A 22,166-nucleotide genomic window follows, 5' to 3' on the forward strand; every position below is an offset into this window, starting at 1 on the left:
AGCAACTGGACAATGATGTGTTTTATTTTAATTTGTATTGCTATTAAGAGTATAGTAGATTCATTTTGGAGGAGGATTTTTTGAACTCTTTTTTTGTTTTGTTTATCAAAGATATCTTGTGTTTTGGAAGTTTTGGATCTGTTTAAAAAAAGTATTCTTTTCTGTTGATAGGATAATTTTTGTTTTTTTTCTTTGTCGGAGAAAGTTCATCGAACCACTGATGCATTGGAAAAAAAACTGGCAGCAATTTGGATTTGGGAACAAAATATTTGGAGTCTGTTTCTATGACATGCAGCAAGAAAAATCCGTGCTCAGTCAGTGACGTGTAGCTTGCCCCCCCCCCCCCCCCCCACACACACACACACACCCACCCACAGACCCACACACACACACCTTTTTCCCTTCCCTTATCTGTCTGCTTGCTCTCAAATGATATTTGAATGGACTTCCTAATGATCTGACCTTCCACCTCTTGTTTTATGACCCAGTTGCATCTGATCGGTATCCACGCCCCCCTCTATGACCCCTCCCCATGTACCGCCACCACCACCGCCATCATCATCACCATCATCATCATCATCTCCTCCCATCCTCTTGTGGTGTGCGACGTACGCGCGGAGAGGAGCGCTGACATCCCGCAGCATCCTGCAGGTAAGCCTCCATCCCTCCTGCAAGCTTTTCAGCCATTCCGATGGCAACGTGTGTTGGGGTGATTTTCCATTTATGCGTGTTTGCGTGTGATTTGCTGTCGATTGCCGATTGCTCTGCAGCTCGTCCACTCGCACGTTGACGCGCTCGCTCCAACTTAGCCCGTCGTGGCCAGAGTGGGGAAAACATGCCCGATGACATCATTTGGGGACTATTTACTATAGCGCTGGGACTATAATTAGCAGCGTCTATTATGCAAATGACGTCCTTATAATAGCTCATTGGTACCCCTATCGCGCCCCCCCCCCCGCCCCTCCCTCCTTTCCCCGTCGTCTACCTTCCTCCCTCCCGCTTTACATCCATGTGAACTAATGTCTTTAATATTTCGCATCTGTGCCACAATCGACAATTTGTAGGGGTCTCAATGTGATTGTGTGTGCTGCCAGGCGTCCATTTTGCCCCCCGCCTCACTTCCCCCCCCCCACACACACACACGAGTAGCCAGCGCAGGCTGGGCGATGATGCATGTGTGTGTGTGGCTGATCTGTTAATGAATGCACCGCAGTCTGCATCACTATACACTAGCTTGGCACGCGGCTATATGTGCACATAGACCCCCCCAACACACACAGACGCGCCAACCCCTCCCCCGCAGGGCGTCATGTTGACGATGACCCACATGATGTTCATCTGAGGCATGTTTGTCCAATAAGAAAAAAAAAAGTCTCCGCCGTTTGCACCGATTCATCATGTAGTTTTCATGAAAGCACGTGCAGAGAGGAAGGTGTGCACTGCAGCATTCAGGGAGAGAGAAAAAAAAAAGATGCTGCGGCTATATGTTGTCTGTATACTCTCATTAATGTGGTGGAGCAGGATAAATTAAACCATGATGGCGTCCATCAGCACCTGCTGTGACTCAAATCGTGTGACCCCACCTCGTGGATGCACGATGCGCCAATTTTAGCGTATTTTTCCACAAATGGTGGCAAGGGAAATGCACACTGTCCTATGTTACAAGTGAAACCTGATCTTGAAACCAAATGAGAATGATTCTTATGGACTGACGTAGAGAAAGAAAATGAGACTAGGCGGAGCTTTGAAGTCGTGCGGCTTTCATGGAACGTAAACATGGACGCACACGTCATATCGTCGTGTCGGCAGTGGAAAAGGGGGCACAGTTAGCAGTGGCTCATTTGCATAAGAAATGCAGTGATGCTGATTTAATGTACATTTAAGTTTACTTGCAGAGTGCCAAAAACATTTTACAAATAGCAATCCCAAGAGTTATTTTTATTGCCATATAGTAGCAGACTTCTATTTTTTGCCACTTTTATTTTAATGAGCCATTTCAGATGGAATGAAAGTCCTGCACTCAACTAAAGATGCTAACAGCCAAAGCTATAAATGACAAACTAGCAACGTAGCTCATCTCAGCAGAATCTAGAATGTGCACTGGATTTGTCGACATAGTTGCTAGTGCTACTGCTCAGAAGTTGATTATTTGTACAATTATTTCATTTATATACTATATTTACTTATTTACTTTATTTAGATACGTGACCCTTATTAAAAAAATTTGACTGATAAGCTTGTTCTCATTTTAGCTCAAATAGCATGTCACCGTCTCATGTCAAACGCTAACTTTGTTAATGACTAAAAACTTATTTTAACAGTGAACTTACAACTTTTTTTACTCTAAAGAAAATTCTCTTCTGTCATCCCTCAAAGCACATTCATGTCTACGAAAGGCTAATAGCGATCTCATCTTCGAGAGCTTTTTAGCATGAATGCGCTTCCACGTGTATATTTATGCATATGAGTGTCCGGTCATCCAAAAGGAACTATTTTGGGAGCCTCTTAGACCTAGGTGTTAGTGTCACCACGTCCTCGGGCAAGACAAGCAGGGACGAGGCCACATGGGGGCGGAGGTAGACACCCTAGCGCCTTTTAAAGATGACCTATTTTACCATTGAATTGTCATCACATTTGACAGTGCTGCTGCTTTCCGGCTTTGTGTGTGTGTGTGTGCGTGTTTGCTCACGCTGGTGCTGATCTACCTGAGTTGGTGTGGCCCCACCGGTAGATATTTGCACGCCCGCGTGTCATGAAAACGTTTTATCAGACAACACACACGCGCATTTTGCCTCTCATCAGCCAGAGCCAATTTCCATACTTGCATCCATTGCGGGACTTGAACCTGTAATCCTCCCATCCCTCGAGTGAGTTTCCGCAGCGCCTCTTTAGGAACATTATCTTCAGCTATGAAAAATTCACATGACACTATTTTTAAAAAGCAGCTCGCCCAAGAACGCCTTGTGCCTTTTTGCTCCGTGTTTTTGGTCACGAGAGGTTGCGGACTCACCTGGTGCAGTTTGAGTGACAGCCGCCTCATTGAAAGAGGTCCAATCCTTGAGAAACTCAAAATGAACTGTACTTTTTGTCATTGTATTTTTTTTACAAACTGATATTTTGTTTGTACTTTATAGTTTACAGTTCCCATTGTCGTTTTTTTTTTTTTCATCTTGTCATAATTGCACCATACTAGGGCCTTACTGATGGATTGATTTGAGGTCGATTCCGCTATGTAATAAGTAAAATAACTTTTTGGGTCCCTTGACGCTTTTAGTATTTGTTTATGTCATGATCATTTTCTTCATGTTATGTCACACTTGTTGGGTTTGTCCAATCAACACGAATATTAACCTGCTCAGATTTTGTCATGAACTCAACACGCAGCAGCTCGATTTGTTGATGCACGCAATGGACGGCGAATGCTGCAGATGCTACGGAATTCAAACGGCCTGCGGGATGGATTGTTGCACTGTAGCGTTCGTTTGAATTGTTGAAGCTAAGAACGCCGTTCTGCCAATGAGTGGGACAGGTGGGTCTGATTACTGCTGAAGGTTCTCCTGAGCTGTGCACTTCTTGATGATGTCTCTGTTGGCCTTTCAAGAGCGTAGCGCTCTTGGCCTTTTTCAGAACTGAAGCTAATTGGACTCCGTCTGGCCTAGAGCTTTCTTTATATTCTGCCCAAAGCTGTAAACAAACTTAGGACAGTGTAGATAACAAACATGGCTTCTTCAAAGCTGATTGGCCCAAAAGGACTGCAGTGTGGAGGAAGGCTAACTCACTTTTTCTTTGGCTTTTTTTGTGGTGCACCTACTATATCATATTTTTTAAGACAATTTCATTTCTTATGATTTTTTTATTATTTTTTTTATTTCGCCCTCTCGTCCTTTCACGCTCTCCTGCTCTCACTCGGGGCGCCACTCTCGGTTAATTATTGGAAGGAAATGGGAAATGCTGATAATTAAATGGCAATTAGGCTCTTCCACACAGGGGACTTTTGCTAAGGGGAATACGTAAGGTCATTAGAAAGGTCACACGCATGGCTTTTTGGGAGATAGCGACATGTGTAGTCTCCTAAGGGAGCGACTTTATGCTGATAGGGTTGGAATGTCACAGACTTACGTACGCACACACACACACATAACACACACACACACACGACGTTTGCTGCAATGTATAACTAAGACACACTGCAGCAGTGTGGCTTGACGGTTTACATAATACGGAGGCAGGAGAGAGCGATACGAGTACGAGGAGGACGTCTGGCGGATGAGATTCAACAGTTCCCAACGACAGCGAGTAGGAAACAGGCAGTCTTTCGTCGCATCTCCGATGCTGGGCAGGGGGGGTAGCGGTGGGGGGCTCACATGTAACCTATTTTGCTCACGGTGCCATATTGCGTCATCAAATATTAATTTGGTTTCATATCTGCTCATTGTGCATCACTGTGTCCAATGCTTACATTTTCTTTGGGGGTTCACAGAGAGAGAGAAAAAAAAAAAACACTGCAGGATGCTTCTCGTCTGTGCCAGTCGCGTGTTTTATCCAGTGCACATGCGCTGCTCGGGAGCATCTGTGTCGCAGTCGTCACACACGCACACACATATTGATAGGGAATGAACTCACACTCGCTATTATGACTTCAAATGTCACTACTCCATCCTCATTTTTTTCACCATTTTGCTCTCACTCGTTTGACCCCCCCCACCCCACCCCCCCCACCCCCACCCCCTTCTCCTGCTCTATGCTGATCTAGACTTTGGAATTCAATGTTGCCATGGTAACATTGTCAGGTCGGACTATCCCCCCTCCCCGTTGCTCCTCTATTCACACGATGAGATGCAGCACAAGTCGCGCTCGAGTCATTCCGCTTTTTAGCCTCCAATGTCGGCATCGTGTCAGTCCATGTGAGACGCCATGCTTACTTTTGCACCAAGACAAAAGATGCGGAAAATTATTCAATAAAAACGGCCTTGACACTTGATCATATTGGAACAATATTCTCATTTTTCTCTGCCAGTCACAAGAAGGTGTCATGTGTCAAAATGTTTGTTTGCCTTTTTCATGGTGACCAAAATCTTCTTTTAAATATAGGAGAGGTAAAATACATATATATTTTTTTTAATGACACACTTTGCTTGGGAGATTTCAACACTTAGCGCTCTTCTCATATTCACTGCTTATTTTGCGGGCCTTTTTTAAAGCTCCTTGGAGTGAGTTAGCACGCAATTTAACGCCCTTATTCTAAATCTTAATCAATCAAGCCCTTCGTGAGAAAGTGAATGAGCTGCAATAGCAAAACGATTTATGGCAGAAGGTCAATTCATTTATTTCTGATTAATTATTCACGCCAAAGTGTCAAATATGCAGCAAATGCTACGATGAATTTGACACGACGATCAATTATAATTGACGAGGAAATGACATGGGCGCGTTTTCATCGGGAACGAGGCCCTGACTGATATCATCTGCATATTGAAACGGTCCATTCTTTTTTTTTGTTCGCAGCAGCTGAGCAGCGATGATGGGCCCTTTGGTGGCGGCTTCCTGCTAGCGGAGGAGCGAGCGAAGGAGAGCGCGACCGGCGTCCAAGACTCAGCCTCCGCTGGCACAGGGGGCTCCCGCGAGAAAGACAGCGTCAAAGAGCGAGTGAACGTGAAAGAGAGAAAGGGAGAGACAGAGAGAGAGAGACAGAGACAGAGAGAGAGAGAAAACGAGCGGGGAGCGGCTGAGAACAGTCGATGGATGCTGTCCGGATTGAAGGGGCAGCACGTTCTTCACTGACGAGGAAAGGAAAGATTTCAAAATTGAGTCGAAGGATAGAAACTCGCCGTCAGGTAAGTCCAGTTCTTGGCTCTTCTTAGATTTGAACTTTTTTTTTTTTTTAGGGATGCGTGCGGAACGTTTGGGGCAGAGCAGAACATTAGGTACACCTGCTATCTCCGAACATCCCATACAAGAGCCGGATGGGAATTCTGCCTTTACAAACCGTTTTGATTGACGTTTTGAAGACCGTAAAGTGAATTCCGAGATTTAGTAGCCACCCTAGAGTGCCTTATTGTTGAGTGCCCGAGTGCGCGTACGTTACACAGAAAAAGATGGAAGAGCGAGGATTTTAATTATTTAAATGGGCAAAAGCGCGTTTTTATTGTCCTAACGGGACTTGACGTTGGATCTGCTGTGTGTGTGTGTGTGTGTGTGTGTTTGTGTTTATGAATTCCTCTCCAGTCATGCCTTCCAAGTTCTAAGGGGAGCTGGGTTATGAATATGGAGTAGTAGGTGTGAGCCGGCCCAAATGTTTCGCTTCACTTCTGCCTTGTTAAGCTGAGTCAGCAGAGTCACCCGGCTCTCTTCCCAAGGACACATCATCATTTTGTGCCACCTCTGCACCCCCTCCCCCCGTTCCCTCCCCCTTATCATCTCACCTGCAAGACTGCTGGTTTTTTCAATCAACTGCGGCTCACTCAGGTTATATAAGTTCTCACGTGCGATGATCTGACCGTTCCGGTGACCACGGCAACCACCGAAAATGTAGCGTGTTGTAGGATTACGGCAATTTTTTTGATTCACGGCATCCACGGCAATCACCACACGTCCCCTTTGCCCTTCTCGTACCGTCCCCTTCCGTCCACAGTGGGTCCTTAATGTCGAGAATGCTCTGTTTGTGTTTTCCAAGGCATGGTGTGTGAGAAGGGGATCCAGATCCTCCTCACCACCGTGGGGGCGTTTGCCGCCTTCGGCCTGATGACGGTGGCCATAGGGACGGACTACTGGCTGTACTCCCGCGCCCTCATCTGCAACAGTACAGCCAACGTCACGCAGGACGACCCTCATAACAAGGACAAGAAGGACCCGGGGGCGCTCACCCACTCGGGACTCTGGAGGATATGCTGCCTGGAAGGTACGGTCAAGATGCGTCAGAAGTCTGTTTGCGGCGCAACACAGTGTTGTGATAGCGCTAATGATGATCAGAATGAGCCAAGCACGCGTGTAGCTCCTCGACCGCGCCGCCGTGACGAGAAAAGATTCCAAACAATCGAAGCCTTAATTACACCATAGCGAACCAAGCCCGGCCCCGCCTCCAAATAATCCATTCATCATGGTGTCGGCGCTGGCTGCCATCGTTTAACTGGAGTGGCCAAACAAAAGCTTGTGTTCCGCCTCCAGTCCCGACAAGGGGACCAGCTGGTTGTCTGCACTCGTTGCGGGCTGCGATGGTAAAGCTCGACACCGTAGGCAGGGACGCCGTCAACAGTCATGAACACAAGTTACTTTCAAACTTGTCCTCCGTGGCACACTTTTTCAGTCTGGTAGGAAATCGGGAATCTCTCAAATTCTGATTCAGACGGTTTGGATGTGCTAGAATGCTCCTTGCAGGGTTTTTTTTTTTTTTTTTTTCTTTGGTAGGTACCTCTGCGTTTGCTGCGATGATGTCACGGCTTACCTCGTTACCGTTATCTACTCGTGAGACAGATTAAAGCTTTTCTATAGCGAAATGAACTGAAGTGGCTTAATCCCCCCCACTTCCCCCCCTCTCTCCAAGCCAAGCAGCCAATTAGAGATAAGATCCGCAAGACTCCATTGCACACCATCACACCCCCCCCCCAACGTGACAGTTGCGCTCACTCTGGAATATCCGAATGTCGCTCGCTTCTCGTGTCCTCTGCATCTTTACTGAAGGCATGGAAACAAAATGGCAGTCAATTTTTTATACAGTATAACAAAAAAGTCACTTTAAGGCAGCCTAGTTAAAATTGAATTTTGATGTCTATAGACGTCAATGGCAGCCAATGAGTTAAAAATTAGTCGGTGTGCCGATTGTAAATCCAGCTGCGGTTGGTCAATCGTGCCACGCCACTGACGTGCGCCTCCGTCTGCTTCTTCACAGAGCGACATTGCCGAGCCACAGACAAAGGGAGACGGCCACTCGTCCCGCGTCTGTCCATCTGTCCCTCCTTCGTCTGTGTGTCTTCATCCCACCACTCCATCTTATGTCACAATCCATCAGCGAGCGTGTCACCATCGTGCGTGCGTGCTTGTATGTATTTACTAACACGCCCACGCCACGCCATGCCCACGCCTGCCTTACTAACATTCCATCTGTATGCTGAGGAGACGCTGACGCTGATGTCAGTCCTTTAGGCTCTCTGGAGGACGCCCGCTGTTCTGCCTTTTGTCGCAGTTGGCTTTATGACTTCTTGTTGTCTTGCTTGTGTGTGCTCATCACTTTCTTTCTTTTTCACATCTCAGGAGTGAAGCGAGGAGTGTGTTCTCAGATCAACCACTTCCCAGAGGACGCGGACTTTGACCATGACGGGGCCGAGTACGTCCTACGTAAGTCAAACGGCTGGATTTTTCTCTTGGCGCATTGAAGGAATCAACACGTGCCAATGTGGACTAAAAGTCACGGGAGATGCTGCGGCAGCCTAGTTGAGGCTAAACGCCCCGCAGGGATGCGTTTGTGCTCTGCGATACGCCGCACGTGTACGCACAAGCTTGTTTACAATGTTGCACAGGCATCTTGTTGGCATTTTGCTGGCATTTTCTCTCCTGTGGCCTACTTGTCTTAGATGTGTGTGTTTGTGTGTGTGTGTGTACTCGGTGTGCACGCGCACTTAGCGTACAGCTAAACTCAACTCTCATGATTAATTCTTTTGTTGGTGCAAGTGATAATACTGAGAAAACAAAATGGATGAGGAAAAGGAGAGCAAGGTGCATGTTCTTGGGTTCAATGTGAGGAAGCCATCGTAGTCCATCCATCCATCAGTTCATATTGCTTTAGCATTAGCGTTAAGCTAGCAGATTGAAAAGCTAATGCTATGTGGTTGTTGTCTTTGTTTCTTTTGTGTTGCTAAGCAGTTTTTGTGCGGCTTTGCAGGCGTGGTGAGGGCTTCCAACATCTTCCCCATCCTCAGCGCCATCTTGCTGCTATTGGGAGGCGTGTGCATTGCTGCTAGCCGTTTCTATCGGAGCAAACGCAACATTATCCTGGGAGCGGGGATTCTCTTTGTGGCTGCAGGTAACATGATGACTATAAGTATATACGCACACTAGAAGCATCTTTTGAGAGTGTTTAGCGATGTTCACCACATTGGCACCTCCGCTTGGTAGTGATGGGGAAAATGAAGCTTCAAAATTTGCTTCCTGAACCAGTTGTATATTTTTGGACGGCTCAAGATGGCACTCTGTTCAATGTTGGGCTGAAAGCTCTCTGACTTGCCATCCCTTTAGTTAAACCAAAAGTGCCATCTGGAGAAGTCAAAAAATACAAATGAAGCAAATTTGAAGCTTCATTTACCCATCACTACCTTTAAGATTTTGGTTTTTAATTCTCAATTGCACACTAACCGATACATGACTGTTCGGTTGCGCTTTTCAGGTCTGAGCAACATCATCGGCGTGATTGTGTACATCTCGGCGGCGCTGGGCGACATCTCCCCCAAGAAGGATGAGGACAAGAAGTGGCAGTACTCGTACGGTTGGTCCTTCTACTTCGGCGGGCTGTCCTTCATTATGGCCGAGATGGTGGGCGTGCTGGCGGTCAACATTTACATCGAGAAGAATAAGGAGCTGCGCTGCCGCTCGCGCACCGACATCTTCAAGAGCACCACGCACGCCATGCTGCGCCTCCCCAGCTACCGCTTCCGCCGTCGCTCCCGCTCCTCGTCACGCTCCACCGACCCCTCACGCTCCCGAGACCCTTCGCCGGTGGGCGGCGGTGTGGGAAAGAACTTCGGCCTGCCCCCGTCGGCGCTGCTCTCCCAGGGCCCCATCTCCGTGTCCACGCTGCCCAACCCGCACTCGCGCTCCCACACGGCGCTGGCCGGAGGCGACATCTCACTCTACACGCTGTCCCGCGACCCCAAACTGGGTGGCTTGGCGCCCATGTATGGCACAGTGGACCGCGCCACACTCTACCAGCTTCACAACTGCTTCCCCAAGGACGGCGGCGGGGGCGGCATGATGAGTGGCACGCTGCCCTCGCTCAAGTCCCACAACCCTTCCAACTCCTCCAACTCCAACGTGCCAATGCCCAACTCGGTGGGCTCCGGACCGCCCCCCTTCACTTCGTCCACGGTGGACAGGGAGCGAGGAATGGGTACTCTGGACAGGCTGAAGGGAGACAGAGAGAGCAACTCCAACACCCTCAATCGGAAGACCACACCTGTGTAAAAAAGGGGTTAGGATTAAGGTTAGGGTTGGGGGCGGGGGCAGGAAGTAGCGGTCGTCCAGCACAGCCGATACGTCAAAAGATGAGTATGATCATAAGCGAGCGATAACAACAACAATGAACTCTCACAACAAAACTATTTTGATATCTACACGTTCTAGAAATGATTTATTTTGTTAACGATCAACATGCAAACTAACCTCGGGCTACTACAAAAATGCAATGTGCAATATTAGCGCTAATTTAGCAGACCTGCGTTGGCGTCGATTGTTGTTGTGATTATTCTTTGCGTTGCTACTGGGGATGGGCAGAACAATCCATTTGTGTTGATTCGGGATTGTGTGTTTTTTTTTTTTTTTTTTTTCTAGTTATACTTTTGGCCTCCCAATATGAACTTATGCTTTGCGTAGGCTACTTTGCGTATGCTACGACATGCAACTCGTTTGGCCTTTCTGGAACAGTGTGCTAAAAGTGTTACAAAATTCAACTTTGTGGAACAAATTTTATTTTATTGATTTATTTTTGACAAAAAAATTATCCTGAAAAAAGCAAAACAAACATCAGATCATTGTTGTCATGGATGAAGGAAATGTTTTTGGAATGGCCATCCCTAGTGGTTCCAAGCTCGCTGCGTTGTCCAAAGTCAACGTTTCCATGTTGCTGACTTTAACTGTGATTAGTTTTTTTTTCTTCCAAGATGGAAGGGGCGAGCAGCGTGCCTCCATGTCAAGCGTGTGTGTGCATGAAATCTTTGGTGGAGAGAATGACTTCTTTTGACTTACCGGCCACTAGTTACGACTTTTATTTCATTTTTATTTTCCAAATGTGAATACTGTAAATTGTCTTCCAATAATAGCGATACAAAAGAGATGCAACAATAACGACTCGGTTTTGGCCTTCGTACGTCTTCTTTCCATCGGAATCCGTGTTAGCAGTACTTGTAGCGCTAGTTGTGTTGAAGATGTTTGTTCTTTGGGCATTAACGACAACCTCGCGTTCAAACGGGAGGAAATAAAAAATATGTACAGAAGCAAGTGGAAAAAGGGAAGGAAAAAAATTTAATAATCTCTTTTCTATGAGTCGGAAAGTGACACATTTCATTTTCAATAACAAAAAAAACCCAAGCATCATGTTAATGTGGGTTTGGAGAAAATGTACATTGTAATTTATGCATACATATATTTGTAAATCCTCTAAAAAAAAAAAGAGCTTTTGTTACTCTGACTCTTACTTGGTGGTTTACCTCATTAGCCCCGCCCTCATGAACCTTTTGACCCGCCCCCTTTCCTGAGCATTGACGGGAACCTCCCCAAAGATTCTTTTCACTGTGCTTCCTTGCTCCTCTTCTCGAAGGAAGGTGATGAGAATGTAAGCGGCCTGACACACTCGTCTTCTTTTTTTCCCCTTCTTGAAAATCGGACTCTTGTGACATGATGCAACAACAACTGAACTAAAAAAAAAAAAAAAAATCGGAAAAACAGAGACGCTTCCAGACTTTCTGAATTTCTTCGGTGACTTTCTCGGGAAAAAAGTGACAAACGTGCGCACAGAGAGCATTTATGTGGGCAATATGAATCAAATGTAGATATATAGAGACAACTGATTATGGTTTATCTAAATGTGTGATAAACTCAAACACTGTATTGCACGAAATTTATAAAAAAAATACTGCTGGATTAATGCTGACTTCTGTCTTGTTTTGCCACAAAAACATGAAATATTAGACTTTATTACAAAATTCAAACTATTTTTTTCCCTATACAATTCGTGTTTTCAAATAGGCCTCTGATGCTGTTCTAGCGTAAAGGGATTTTTGCAAACTTCAATTGTAAACATCGTGACGAGATATCCTTTTTTTTTTTTTTATGCATCAGTGTGTGATTGGTTCCATCTGGCGCCTGGCGCTTCATGCATGTTTTAAACGGCTGTCTCGCTCTAAACACGGCCGGCGTGTTTTTCTTTACTTAGCAGTGACTTTTCTGCCTTGGAGCAGGTGCAAGGAGACTTGGAATTCCCCCCAGCGTCCCTTGCGATTTGGAACTTTTCCGACTTGTTGACTTTGTTTCACAGGAATCAGGTGTGATGCGACTATGCTAACAAGTTTCTACGTATGTGTTTGTATCTGTTTTCCCAAAACATGCTGCAACCGAGATCGGGTGTCACGTAGATTACGTTTCTCCCCAACGGAGGTGCTTAATACGAGTGCGTGCTGACTATGCAATGTAGTGTTGGCTCGTGAATGACCAATTCGTTCAAAAGAACGAATCTTTCCAGTGAACGAGAGTGAACGAATAACTTCCTAAAGTGATTCGTTCTTTTTTCAGTTCATATGACTTCAACCAGTAGATGTCGGTAATGCGCATTGAAGCTGGTGCCACCTCGCCGTAAAACAAAAAGAAGAAGAAAATGAAGTAACTTTCCGTTCATGAACGAGTCGTGAATTGCATTTCCCGTTCCGCAACTGAACGGATCTGTGAGTGAACGAGTCAGTGATTTGCATTTCCAGTTCATCGCGAGAACGGATAAGTGAGGGAACGAATCCTGACTTTGGCGAACGAGTCAATGGGTGGGTGAACTGCCTTCCTTCCCGTGCATCAACGGATCAGTGAGTGAAGGTGTTGCGTCTCCCTCCTGGCGTGAACTATGTAAGCCAGAATGTAGATTTGCCAAGGAAAGAAAGAACCACTCACTGAAACACCACTTTTATGCGCGTTTTCTCCAAGCTAACGGCTAACTTTATTGCATGAAGGGAGGGATGCGCCGTTATGCAAAAACGGGGAGATTATGCTTCTCTTTGGGTAATCTTTTTTTTTTTTATAACACTTGCGGTTGTTTTTAAATAACGTGTATGCATATATACTCCTGAATATTATTATCCAATATATCTACTGCAATTTCACATTAGATCGCTGGTTTGAAATTTACTTTTATTATTATTATTGTTTTAATAAACATTTATGTTAAAACTTGTCTGGTGTTTTATTCCTTGTTTGTATATTCACCAATTAAAACAATAAAATCAGACATTTGGTTAACTGCTATATATGACAATGTGTATGTGTTTTACGTTGTTATATGAGTTGGTGTCCCCCAAAATAACAAATGTCGGCATAATGGATTTTTTTTCAACCTTTTATTCAAACACAAACACATTCGGTATTATAACACCATGAACTACAATCCAACAAATACAAAATTTAAACATCAATGTCGGCATAACGTGTGTGGGCTGGCATAGCAGCAACGCTGTCTATCACTCACTCGTGAATCTTCGCGAACGAACCTGAAAATGGTGGTGTACCTTATAGAGCACATGTGTCAAACTCCAGTCCTCGGGGCCGCATTCCAACATGTTTTCCAAGATTCCCTCGTTAAGTACACCTGTGTCAAAAGTTAGGCTCCTGCAGAACGTGAAAATGAACTGATCTTTTCACTCAGGTGTGTTTAACGAGGGTAACTTGGAAAACATATTGGAACGCGGCCCCACGAGGACTGGAGTTCGACAACCCTGGTTTAACTGAAAGTGAAAAGTGCCACACCCGCCCTCACCCCCACTTTCTGATTAGTCGTTTGATCTGTGACATCACTCGGACACTCCATTAGGTACACCACCATTTTCAGGTGTTCCTAATAACAGGCCACTTCATTAGGGAAAAATCATGGCCAAAGCTTAAGTGGTCTGTTATTAGGTACACCTGAAAATGGCGGTGTACCTAATAGAGTGTCTGAGTGACGTCACAGATCAACCAGCCAATCAGAAAGTGGGGGTGAGGGCAGGTGTGGCACTTTTCACTTTCAGTTCAGCTTTGGCCATGATTTTTCCCTAATGTAGTGGCCTGTTATTAGGTACACCTGAAAATTGTGGCGTACCTAATGGAGCGTCCAAGTGACGTCACGGATCAAACAGCCAATCAGAAAGTGGGGGTGAGGGCGGGTGTGGCAGTTTTCACTTTCCGTGAAGCTTTGACCATGATTTTTCCCTAATGAAGTGGCCTGTGATTAGGTACACTTGAAAATGGCGGTGTACCTAATGGAGTGTCCGAGTGACGTCCTGATCAAACAGCCAATCAGAAAGTGGGGGTGAGGGTGGGTGTGGCACTTTCCACTTTCCGTGAAGCTTTGACAATGATTTTTGATTATTTGATTTATAAAAAAATAAATAAATAAAGGATCAGTGTGTGTGTGTGGGGGGGGGGGCGATTCGTTGAACGATTCGTTTGAACAAATCTTTTGACTGATTCTAAAGATTCAGTTCACTTAAAAGAACTAGAATGCACATCACTAATGTAATGACCGATGCGCTTGTGACAGTAATTATTCCGGTGGGAGGTGGAGAGGGGGGATGTCAGCGGATGCATTGGACGAGAATTGTTAAAGGTACGAGCGCATTGAGGTCCGGGGTGGAAGAGTAAACGGCGAGGCACGCATAGTTGACATTCACGGATAAGGTTTCCAAACTTCAGCATCAAGGGACTAAGTATAGCAATGGTGTGAGGGGGTCGGTGAGGGAGGGGGGATAAAGGTCACTTGTGACTTAAATTGGAGGGAAAATAAAGAAATTGTTTCCCCGTGACAGCCGGATGAAGTAGTGGATTGTGATATAACCTTTTCCGTCGGCTCAAATTGCTAATATTTATCCTATTTATTGTGTGAAAAAAACAATAAAAAACTATAAAATAAAAACACGTTTCAGTCCGACCAACCAATCAGAGGATAAAATCATAGTGACGTCAGACTGAGTGTGAAATCTGATTGGACAAAACCAAATGTGTAGTGCAAACAGTGCAGCCCAAAGAGATGCTACAAAATCAAAAGAATGGACGGAGATCAGTTTATTTTTATGGAACAAATTATGAGAAATTGTTGAAAGTAAAAGAGTGAAGGGAATCTTGTGTATATTTTTAAACACTGCAAAACACAACATTCATAAAAGATAAAAGGAAATGTTATGTACATTGTGAAGCTTACAAAGTGAGTCTATACAGTTGTCAGGTGCACAAAGTCTTACATTTTATTTGCGATAACATCCCCCCAAAAACCATGACAGCCTCTTTTTCAAAACACATTAAAAAATGTGTTTGCATACCTGGAAAGTTAATATAAATACAATGAGGTATAACTATAAAATGCTAAGCTATTGTTGAAAAACCTGTGGAGAAAAAAAAAACGTTTCGATATAAATAGCCGCCTGCTAGGTGGCGCTGTTGTGCGCCAAGCACTTCTGCCACGAGGTGACGGGAAGTGAAAGGATGAGGAAAAGGACGCCTCCAAAAATGAGGACGGCGCCCGCCGAGCCGGCACAGGCCGCCGACCAGGACAGCTGGTGGTGCAGCGGGACGGAGTGGTCGCTGGACAGCAAGGCCAGCACGGACTGGTGAAACATCAGGACCGAGACCAGGACCAGGACACCTGCACATGTGGTAGCGTTAACATGATTGTTTCATATGAAAAGGCATCACGTATGGCCGTATAGAGGCGGGGTCCGACCTGAGAGTATGAAGCAGAAAGAGGCTGGCTTGAGGAAGAATACCACGCCTTTGCTGAGCGTCATGATGATGCAGATGGAGCCCGTCACCATCATTGTCAGACTGAGAAGAGCAAAGATGGCAGCCGCCAGGTTCAAGTCTAGGAAACGAACAACAAAAGTTGTTGGTCATTTTTAAAAGCCTTTTATGGCGTTTGTAGAAAAACTTAACTATGCATGTTTTTTTAAAGCTTTACTATACATGATAATTTTTTACCAAAAAAAGCCTTTGGGGTGAAAGGTCAGGTGTCAAAGGTCAAGGGTCGATGTTCAATGGTAAAAGCCTTACTGCACATGGTCATGTTTTACTAAAAAAAGCCTTACTATATTAAGTGTCGAGGGTCATGATAAAGGGCCAGGTATCAAAGGTCAGGGTCAAGGTTCGGGATTCAGAGGTCAAGTGTTGATGGTCAATGGTAAAAGCCATGGTCATTTTTTACCAAAAAAGCCTTACTATATTAGGGGTCAAGGGTTATGTATCAAAACTCAGGGTCAAGGTTTAGGGTTCAGATATCAAGGATCGACAGTCAATGGTAAAAACCATGGTCATTTTGTTCTAAACAATGGCATAATATGTATTAGGGGTCAAGGGTTAGCTTTAAAAGATCAATGTTCAGAAGTCAAGAGTTGATGTTTAATGGTAAAAGCCTTACTAAACATGGCCATTTTTTACTAAAACAAGCCTTACTATATTAGGGGTCAAGCATCAGGTGTCAAAGGTCGGGATCATGGTTCAGGGGTCAGAGGTCACGGGTTGACAGTCAATTGTAAAACCCTTACTATACATGGTCATTTTTTACGAGTTTGAATCCCTAATGTGAAACCCTAAGGCTATTTTGGGGTTTGTATTAGTTTGGGACAATTAACTGGCTGGATGAGCCAACGTGGCAGCATGCTGGCAAGTGAACCATGTGCTGATTTGGCTCAACTTGAAAGAAATTTTATTGGCAGGTGAACACGGACAGATGCAACATACAAATCCTGCGCCAACATGTGCAAGCCATCCATGTCACCATTAATTGCATATTGGCATCACACCGACTCATAGTTAAAGCACAGAAAAATGACAAATAAAACAAGAATTGCGTATCTCATTGTTCTCCCGCTAGCCAGCCTCTCTTTTTCCAAGCTTCTTACTCTTGGTTGTTGTCTTCTTGAACACGACGGCGTTTTCCCCCGAGGTGAAGAATTTGAAGTAGGTGCAGTTGGATTCTGGAGACAGGAGGAAACTTTAGTACAACAGACATGCACGATAAAAAAAATAAAATAAAACAATAACAGGCACAATTTGCGCGCACACACGCACGCACGCACGTGCGAATACACACACACAAACACACACGTGTGCCGTGGATAGCTGGTGGTCCTATGCGACGCGCTTTCTATGCATCCATGCACACACTATTGTCCTTGCAGGCATCATTTCTATTTATATTCAAGTGTTGAGTTGGAATACACACACACACGCACGCGCGCACACACACACACACACACACACACACACACACACACACACACACACACACACACACACACACACACACACACACACACACACACGCACACGCACACACACACACACACACACACACACACAGTGCACGCACATATGGTTCTGCCAGCAGTGGTACGAGGGACAATTATGTCTTCACTGTACTTCAGTAGATTTTTCAGGTATGTGTAAATCACTTAAGTATTTCTTTTGATTGTGAGGAGTTAAAAAAATAAAATAAAATCGTGAATGCCTTGATTTATTTTCTATTTCAGTTCAAGAGAGCCGTTGTGATCTTTGGGTCTTAACAAGCATCCAAAACAGGGACAAGGAGGTTGGAGAAGGATCTGAAGAGGAAGATTAGGAGGAACGAGGTGGGAGCACAGATGGAGGGGAGGTGAAAACTGAAGAAGGAAGCCACAGATGGAAGAGGAGGAGGTCGAGGGAGGGAGGGATGGTAGAGTGAGAGTGGGCGGAGGGGGCGACACGGGAGGTTGCTTAATACTGCATTAGACCTGTTCTCCCTTGGTCCCTCGCTGTCCTTCTCCCCCTCATTGGCCTTTCATTATATTTAGACAAAAACTGTGAAGTGGACAGATTCCACTGGGCTTCCCAGCGACAACTCGCACCCGGGCTGTGTGTGCTTGTACACACACGGCGAGCCGTGATTGTAAGATGGGCAAGAAAACAGTTGCTTTTTTTTTTTTTTTTTGGGCCAAACAAACATGGCAGGGCTGGCGGCCATCTGCCGGTCGCACGAGGGCGTGTGAGAAATATTGTCGCAAACAGAACGGCTGCCGTCACACATCAACACGCTGTCACATATGCAAAGTGGACGGATTGCTCCGTCAACACAAGCAAAACTGTGATGGAAGCGTTTTCAGCTGCATCATACGTGTCGGATATTATTACGTAATGCTCGCCTTCGCCCTCATCCCATTGGCTGTTCCTCTTTAATGATCGAATTAGCATGTATGGAAGGCCGACCTAGATGAACATGGTGTGTGCGCATATACGTCCATGCTATGTGCAGCATGCGGCATCATGTTCACACCCCCGCGTGTTACATTTCCAAGACAAGTCATTCATAGCGTGGTTGTGGAATTGACCAAGCTGAATTGGTTGGCTTAGAATGTCTTTGAGTGCTAAAAGATTAGCATAGCATTTTTTTTTAGAGGACATCATGATGCTAGTCGAGTTTTTTATTTTTATTTTAATTCAACACCATGGATTTTCTTTGAAGCAACTATATGTAACAGCAGAGTTGAGCAAATCACAAAATTTTGCATGTTAATACAAATTTTGCACACTTTGAAATGTAGTCATTCCATTCATTCAGAGTTTGAAACAAGTGGGGAAGCCAATGCCAATATTGCTTTGGTCGCTATGGCAACCTTCAAACTTGGGTTTCTCATCTGCTTCACACTTTGACACAGTAAGTAGGTGACTTTTGCCCAACATGGCAACAACCCAAGTCCCAATCCGCTTTTTAAGTGAATGACAGTGGCAGGCCTCACCTCCCGGTAGTTCAGCCGGACCGCAGCTGGCCCTCTCGGGGTCCACGTCAGCCACCCACAAGGTGTGCACGCAGGCCTTCCACAGGCCATAGTGCGCCATCTGGCACGTCTGGTTGCCGGCAAAGTTCTTGGGCTGTGCCAGCTCCACCCAAAATTCAGTGACCACGCCCAGCACGGTGAGCGTCACGCCCACCGCGCACACCAGGAAGACCAGCTTGATCTTGCCGTCCTGGCTGTCGCTCATCTTTTGGGTCCGCCTCTGGGCTCGTCCGCCCTTCAGGGCAGCCAGTCCGCCGCCTTGGCCACTGCCCGCCACCCCCACGCGGCCCTCATCGTCCTGGGGCACGAAGAAGTTGTTCCACATTTGACCACGTGGGTTTGAGGTGGAACACTTGGGAGTATTTAGTATTGCTGCAATGATGAAGCTTTAAAATAAATAAAGAAATAAATAAAGCTCCCACTACGATAGAGGATCAAATTTAAAAAAACAACAACATAAGGCTATAAACGAAGCTCCATCCCAGTGTTTCCTTTCTTGCAGTTCTCTGAAAAAGAAAAGCAAGAATAAAGAATACAGCAAAAACCACAGGTGTTACTTACATTCAAGGTCCTACATTTACCACAAATTTAATAACATGCCTTAAGTTAAAGAGGAGAGGGACAAGAATGGATCCCTGAGGGACACCACTAGGAAAGATTACATGATCATGATCGGATGCTTCAGTGCATAATAAAGCTTTTACACCAAACGACTTTTGGCTTTTAGGATGCTCCACCACCAAAAACGCTTTATCATCCTAAACTAGAAAACCAAAGAAACATTTTATCTACACGGATCTAGTAGAGTAGTTTGATGTGGGGGTCAAGGTGAGTGCCACAGTGGACCGCCCATCTTTTATTGTCCCATCACAAAGCTCAGACACGAGTTGTCCCCTCAGGGTCAGGATTGGATGTGGATCCCTTCTGATCTGAGGGGATAACGTGGTGCCACAAATACCCCACACCCTGCATCACATGGCATAAGACAAACTGGCAATCAGTTGTGTGTGTGTGTGCATGCGTGCGTGCGTGGGATTTAGGCGTCTCAAGCATTTTCCTCTCCCCACTGAGTATAAGCAGGGGTCCTCAGGCGCCCGTTTCAACAAGGTGGCAGCTGACCCACACGTCGTGCAAGTCAGGCGATAATTCAAGCCTGAACCAGAGTGGGCCTCACTAATTGACCCAGCCTGGGGGGCTTTGACAGGTCACACAGTGGACAAGAGGACAGAAGCCCTCAGCCCACCCCTAGTTCTTGGATCGCTTGATTCCGAGCTTTGCACTAGTGGTCCCAAAGGATTTACATTGGCACCGGACTACATCAGCCACCTGTTTGCTTTAAACGTTGGCTTGGGCTATTCATTAAAAAGAATGGCAACGACATTACATTTAGGTCATAACATAAATAGAAGATTCACATTCCAAGAGCCAACACATGAGAAACATCATCGTCATCTTGTTATGCAAAATGGACTTATACAGAAATGTCAAACTCGAGGCCCGGGGGCCAGATGTGGCCCGCGAAGACAAATTGTGCATCAAATTCATGTCATTACTAGAATTGTAAATTGTCTTCACTTTAAAAAAATCATCTTTTTAAAATATTCGAAGAACAGTTTTTACTCGTCTGATTTGAAAACAAGCTTTTTATCAGTTTGTTTCGTAGCTTATACTGTATATAATATGAAGCGTTCATATATTTATTTGGGTTTAGTCATAATGGCCGTCCAAAGGAAACTATGACTACAATACGGCCCGCGATAAAAAGGAGTTTGACACCGCTAGATTAATAAATGAAGATACACTCTACAAACTAATTACGAGATCCAATCAAAGAGCTGTAACATTATAGTGAGTCATAAACATTGTGTTTTGTCATCAGCCCACAACGGTGCAAGATAATAAATTGGTACAATTTTAAGGTAAGGGCAAAGCAGGGCAGCTTTATTTACAGTATATAGCTCATTTTACACATTAGTTGAAAATACGACCTGACAAAATGAAAAATACGACATTTAAAGGCATTTACAAACAAAATAATCAAAGACATTTCTAAAATCAAAGTATTAAAAACACCAAAAGAACATACGATGCAATATTTTCGAGAAATTAATTTTACAAATGTTTTGAAAGACAAAAATAAGTATGTGGGGGTGGGGGGGGGTGGGAACAGTTTTTAAACTGGATTCATTCTGTCTAGCTAGCTGGCTGGCTAGCAGGAATTATGCTCAAATACAATTTTTAATTCTCCATTAACAGCCAAACTTTCCCTTTAATCCCAATGAAAATTTTACAACTTTGAATAACTTTTGCAACTCTATGCATAAGTAAGAAAAGCAACAAATGCAAGGGGGAGGAAAAGAATTCTGACCTGTAGTTTGGTGCTGAGTTCAGGAGAAGACGCTTGAAAATTAAGAGAACGAGGGAGTTAGTGAAAGAGAAAGAGAGCAACGGAAGGAGTGGGGGGGGGGGTAAATAACAGTAATGGAAAGTGGGTGCAACAGGGGAGGGGGCTGCAGCCCGGTTGGCCAACACTCTTTAGTGAAAGATCCGTCTATGTGTGTCTGTGGTCACTGTGCAAAACCTCGGCTTACTACTTACTAACATTACCCGTACACGGCCAGACAGATACATACACAGTGAAATACCGAACGCAAGTCGTTCCAGCGTGATTGAAAACATGTCTGTTTCTGTCACACAGCGGCCGTGCGTCTATTTTGGACAAGCACCTGTTAATGACATGAAGTGAGGGGGAAGGAAAGGGGGAGGAACCGCAGTGGGCCGGGGGTGGCTGTCAACTACTCCGTTTTTTACTTCGCTCGTCTTATTACGCGGCTCGACCGTCTAATCGGAAGCCATCAAAACTGATGCCCACTACTATGGACAATTAAGACTTAACATTAAATTTGATTATTCATATCTGGAATTCAAACATTGTTTCTGTAGTGTGTCACTGATATATTTTGATTAGTCGTTTTTTCTAAGCTGAAAATATTGCAGTTTCTGACATGACATAACGCATGCAAGGGTAAGGCGGCGCCGCCTTGTGGACATCATGGGTAATTGCCATAACTCAGCGCTCCATATCGATTAATCAAGACCCTTATTTTCTTAGCAGCTGGAAAAATATTTTACATTTTGATAAACGAAACTACTGCTGAGGAATAACTGGGCGATATTACTTTGACTTATTTTACTTGCCATAAAATGGGAACAGGCAAATATCGAATCGTCTCCCTCCAGGCCCATCAAAAGCTGATCTTTTTTTCCCCACTTTACTTGCTCCTAATTTGGTATTATTGTAAATATTGCAGCTTGACGAATAAAGCATCTATTAGTAACTTTTTTCTAGAAAATGGGCCTAAAAGTAATTAATTCTTGTACCGGAGTTGTGTCAGTTAGTATTTCCAGCACAGGACGACGTGTAGG

The 22,166-nt window shown here is 44.9% G+C and overlaps 2 protein-coding genes across 3 annotated transcripts; one reads left to right on the plus strand and one right to left on the minus strand.

Moving 5' to 3' along the window:
* Positions 1–392: 392 nt before the first annotated feature.
* On the plus strand, positions 393–11,848 carry cacng8b (calcium channel, voltage-dependent, gamma subunit 8b). 2 transcript variants are annotated; one of them, XM_049731717.2, is made up of 6 exons: positions 393–651; positions 5,506–5,834; positions 6,674–6,898; positions 8,248–8,331; positions 8,876–9,016; positions 9,377–11,848. In XM_049731717.2, the coding sequence occupies exons 3-6, from the start codon at positions 6,676–6,678 to the stop codon at positions 10,168–10,170; spliced, it is 1,242 nt and encodes a 413-aa protein (XP_049587674.1). In that variant the 5' UTR covers positions 393–651; positions 5,506–5,834; positions 6,674–6,675; the 3' UTR covers positions 10,171–11,848. The 2 variants fall into 2 exon arrangements, with proteins under 2 accessions (XP_049587674.1, XP_049587675.1); XM_049731718.2 differs by having other exon boundaries at positions 5,509–5,834.
* Positions 11,849–14,976: 3,128 nt separating this feature from the next.
* On the minus strand, positions 14,977–22,004 carry cacng6b (calcium channel, voltage-dependent, gamma subunit 6b). Its single transcript, XM_049731783.2, has 5 exons — positions 21,109–22,004; positions 18,702–19,246; positions 16,830–16,904; positions 15,656–15,793; positions 14,977–15,577 (listed from the first exon to the last, which is right to left on the minus strand). The coding sequence occupies exons 2-5, from the start codon at positions 19,063–19,065 to the stop codon at positions 15,360–15,362; spliced, it is 795 nt and encodes a 264-aa protein (XP_049587740.1). The 5' UTR covers positions 19,066–19,246; positions 21,109–22,004; the 3' UTR covers positions 14,977–15,359.
* Between the last annotated feature and the right edge of the window lie 162 nt (positions 22,005–22,166).

The sequence above is a fragment of the Syngnathus scovelli genome, chromosome 9 (genome assembly GCF_024217435.2).
Source record: "Syngnathus scovelli strain Florida chromosome 9, RoL_Ssco_1.2, whole genome shotgun sequence".
NCBI lineage: Eukaryota > Metazoa > Chordata > Actinopteri > Syngnathiformes > Syngnathidae > Syngnathus > Syngnathus scovelli.

Excerpts from the sequence above, each read along its gene's own strand:
- cacng8b (XM_049731717.2), top strand. The coding sequence starts at position 6,676 with ATGGTGTGTGAGAAGGGGATCCAGATCCTCCTCACCACCGTGGGGGCG. Across the intron at positions 6,899-8,247 it reads GAGGATATGCTGCCTGGAAG|GAGTGAAGCGAGGAGTGTGT; the intron begins GTACGGTCAAGA and ends TTCACATCTCAG. Across the intron at positions 8,332-8,875 it reads CGGGGCCGAGTACGTCCTAC|GCGTGGTGAGGGCTTCCAAC; the intron begins GTAAGTCAAACG and ends GCGGCTTTGCAG.
- cacng6b (XM_049731783.2), bottom strand. The coding sequence starts at position 19,065 with ATGTGGAACAACTTCTTCGTGCCCCAGGACGATGAGGGCCGCGTGGGG. Across the intron at positions 16,905-18,701 it reads TCCGGCTGAACTACCGGGAG|AATCCAACTGCACCTACTTC; the intron begins GTGAGGCCTGCC and ends TCCTGTCTCCAG. Across the intron at positions 15,578-15,655 it reads TTTCTGCTTCATACTCTCAG|GTGTCCTGGTCCTGGTCTCG; the intron begins GTCGGACCCCGC and ends CCACATGTGCAG.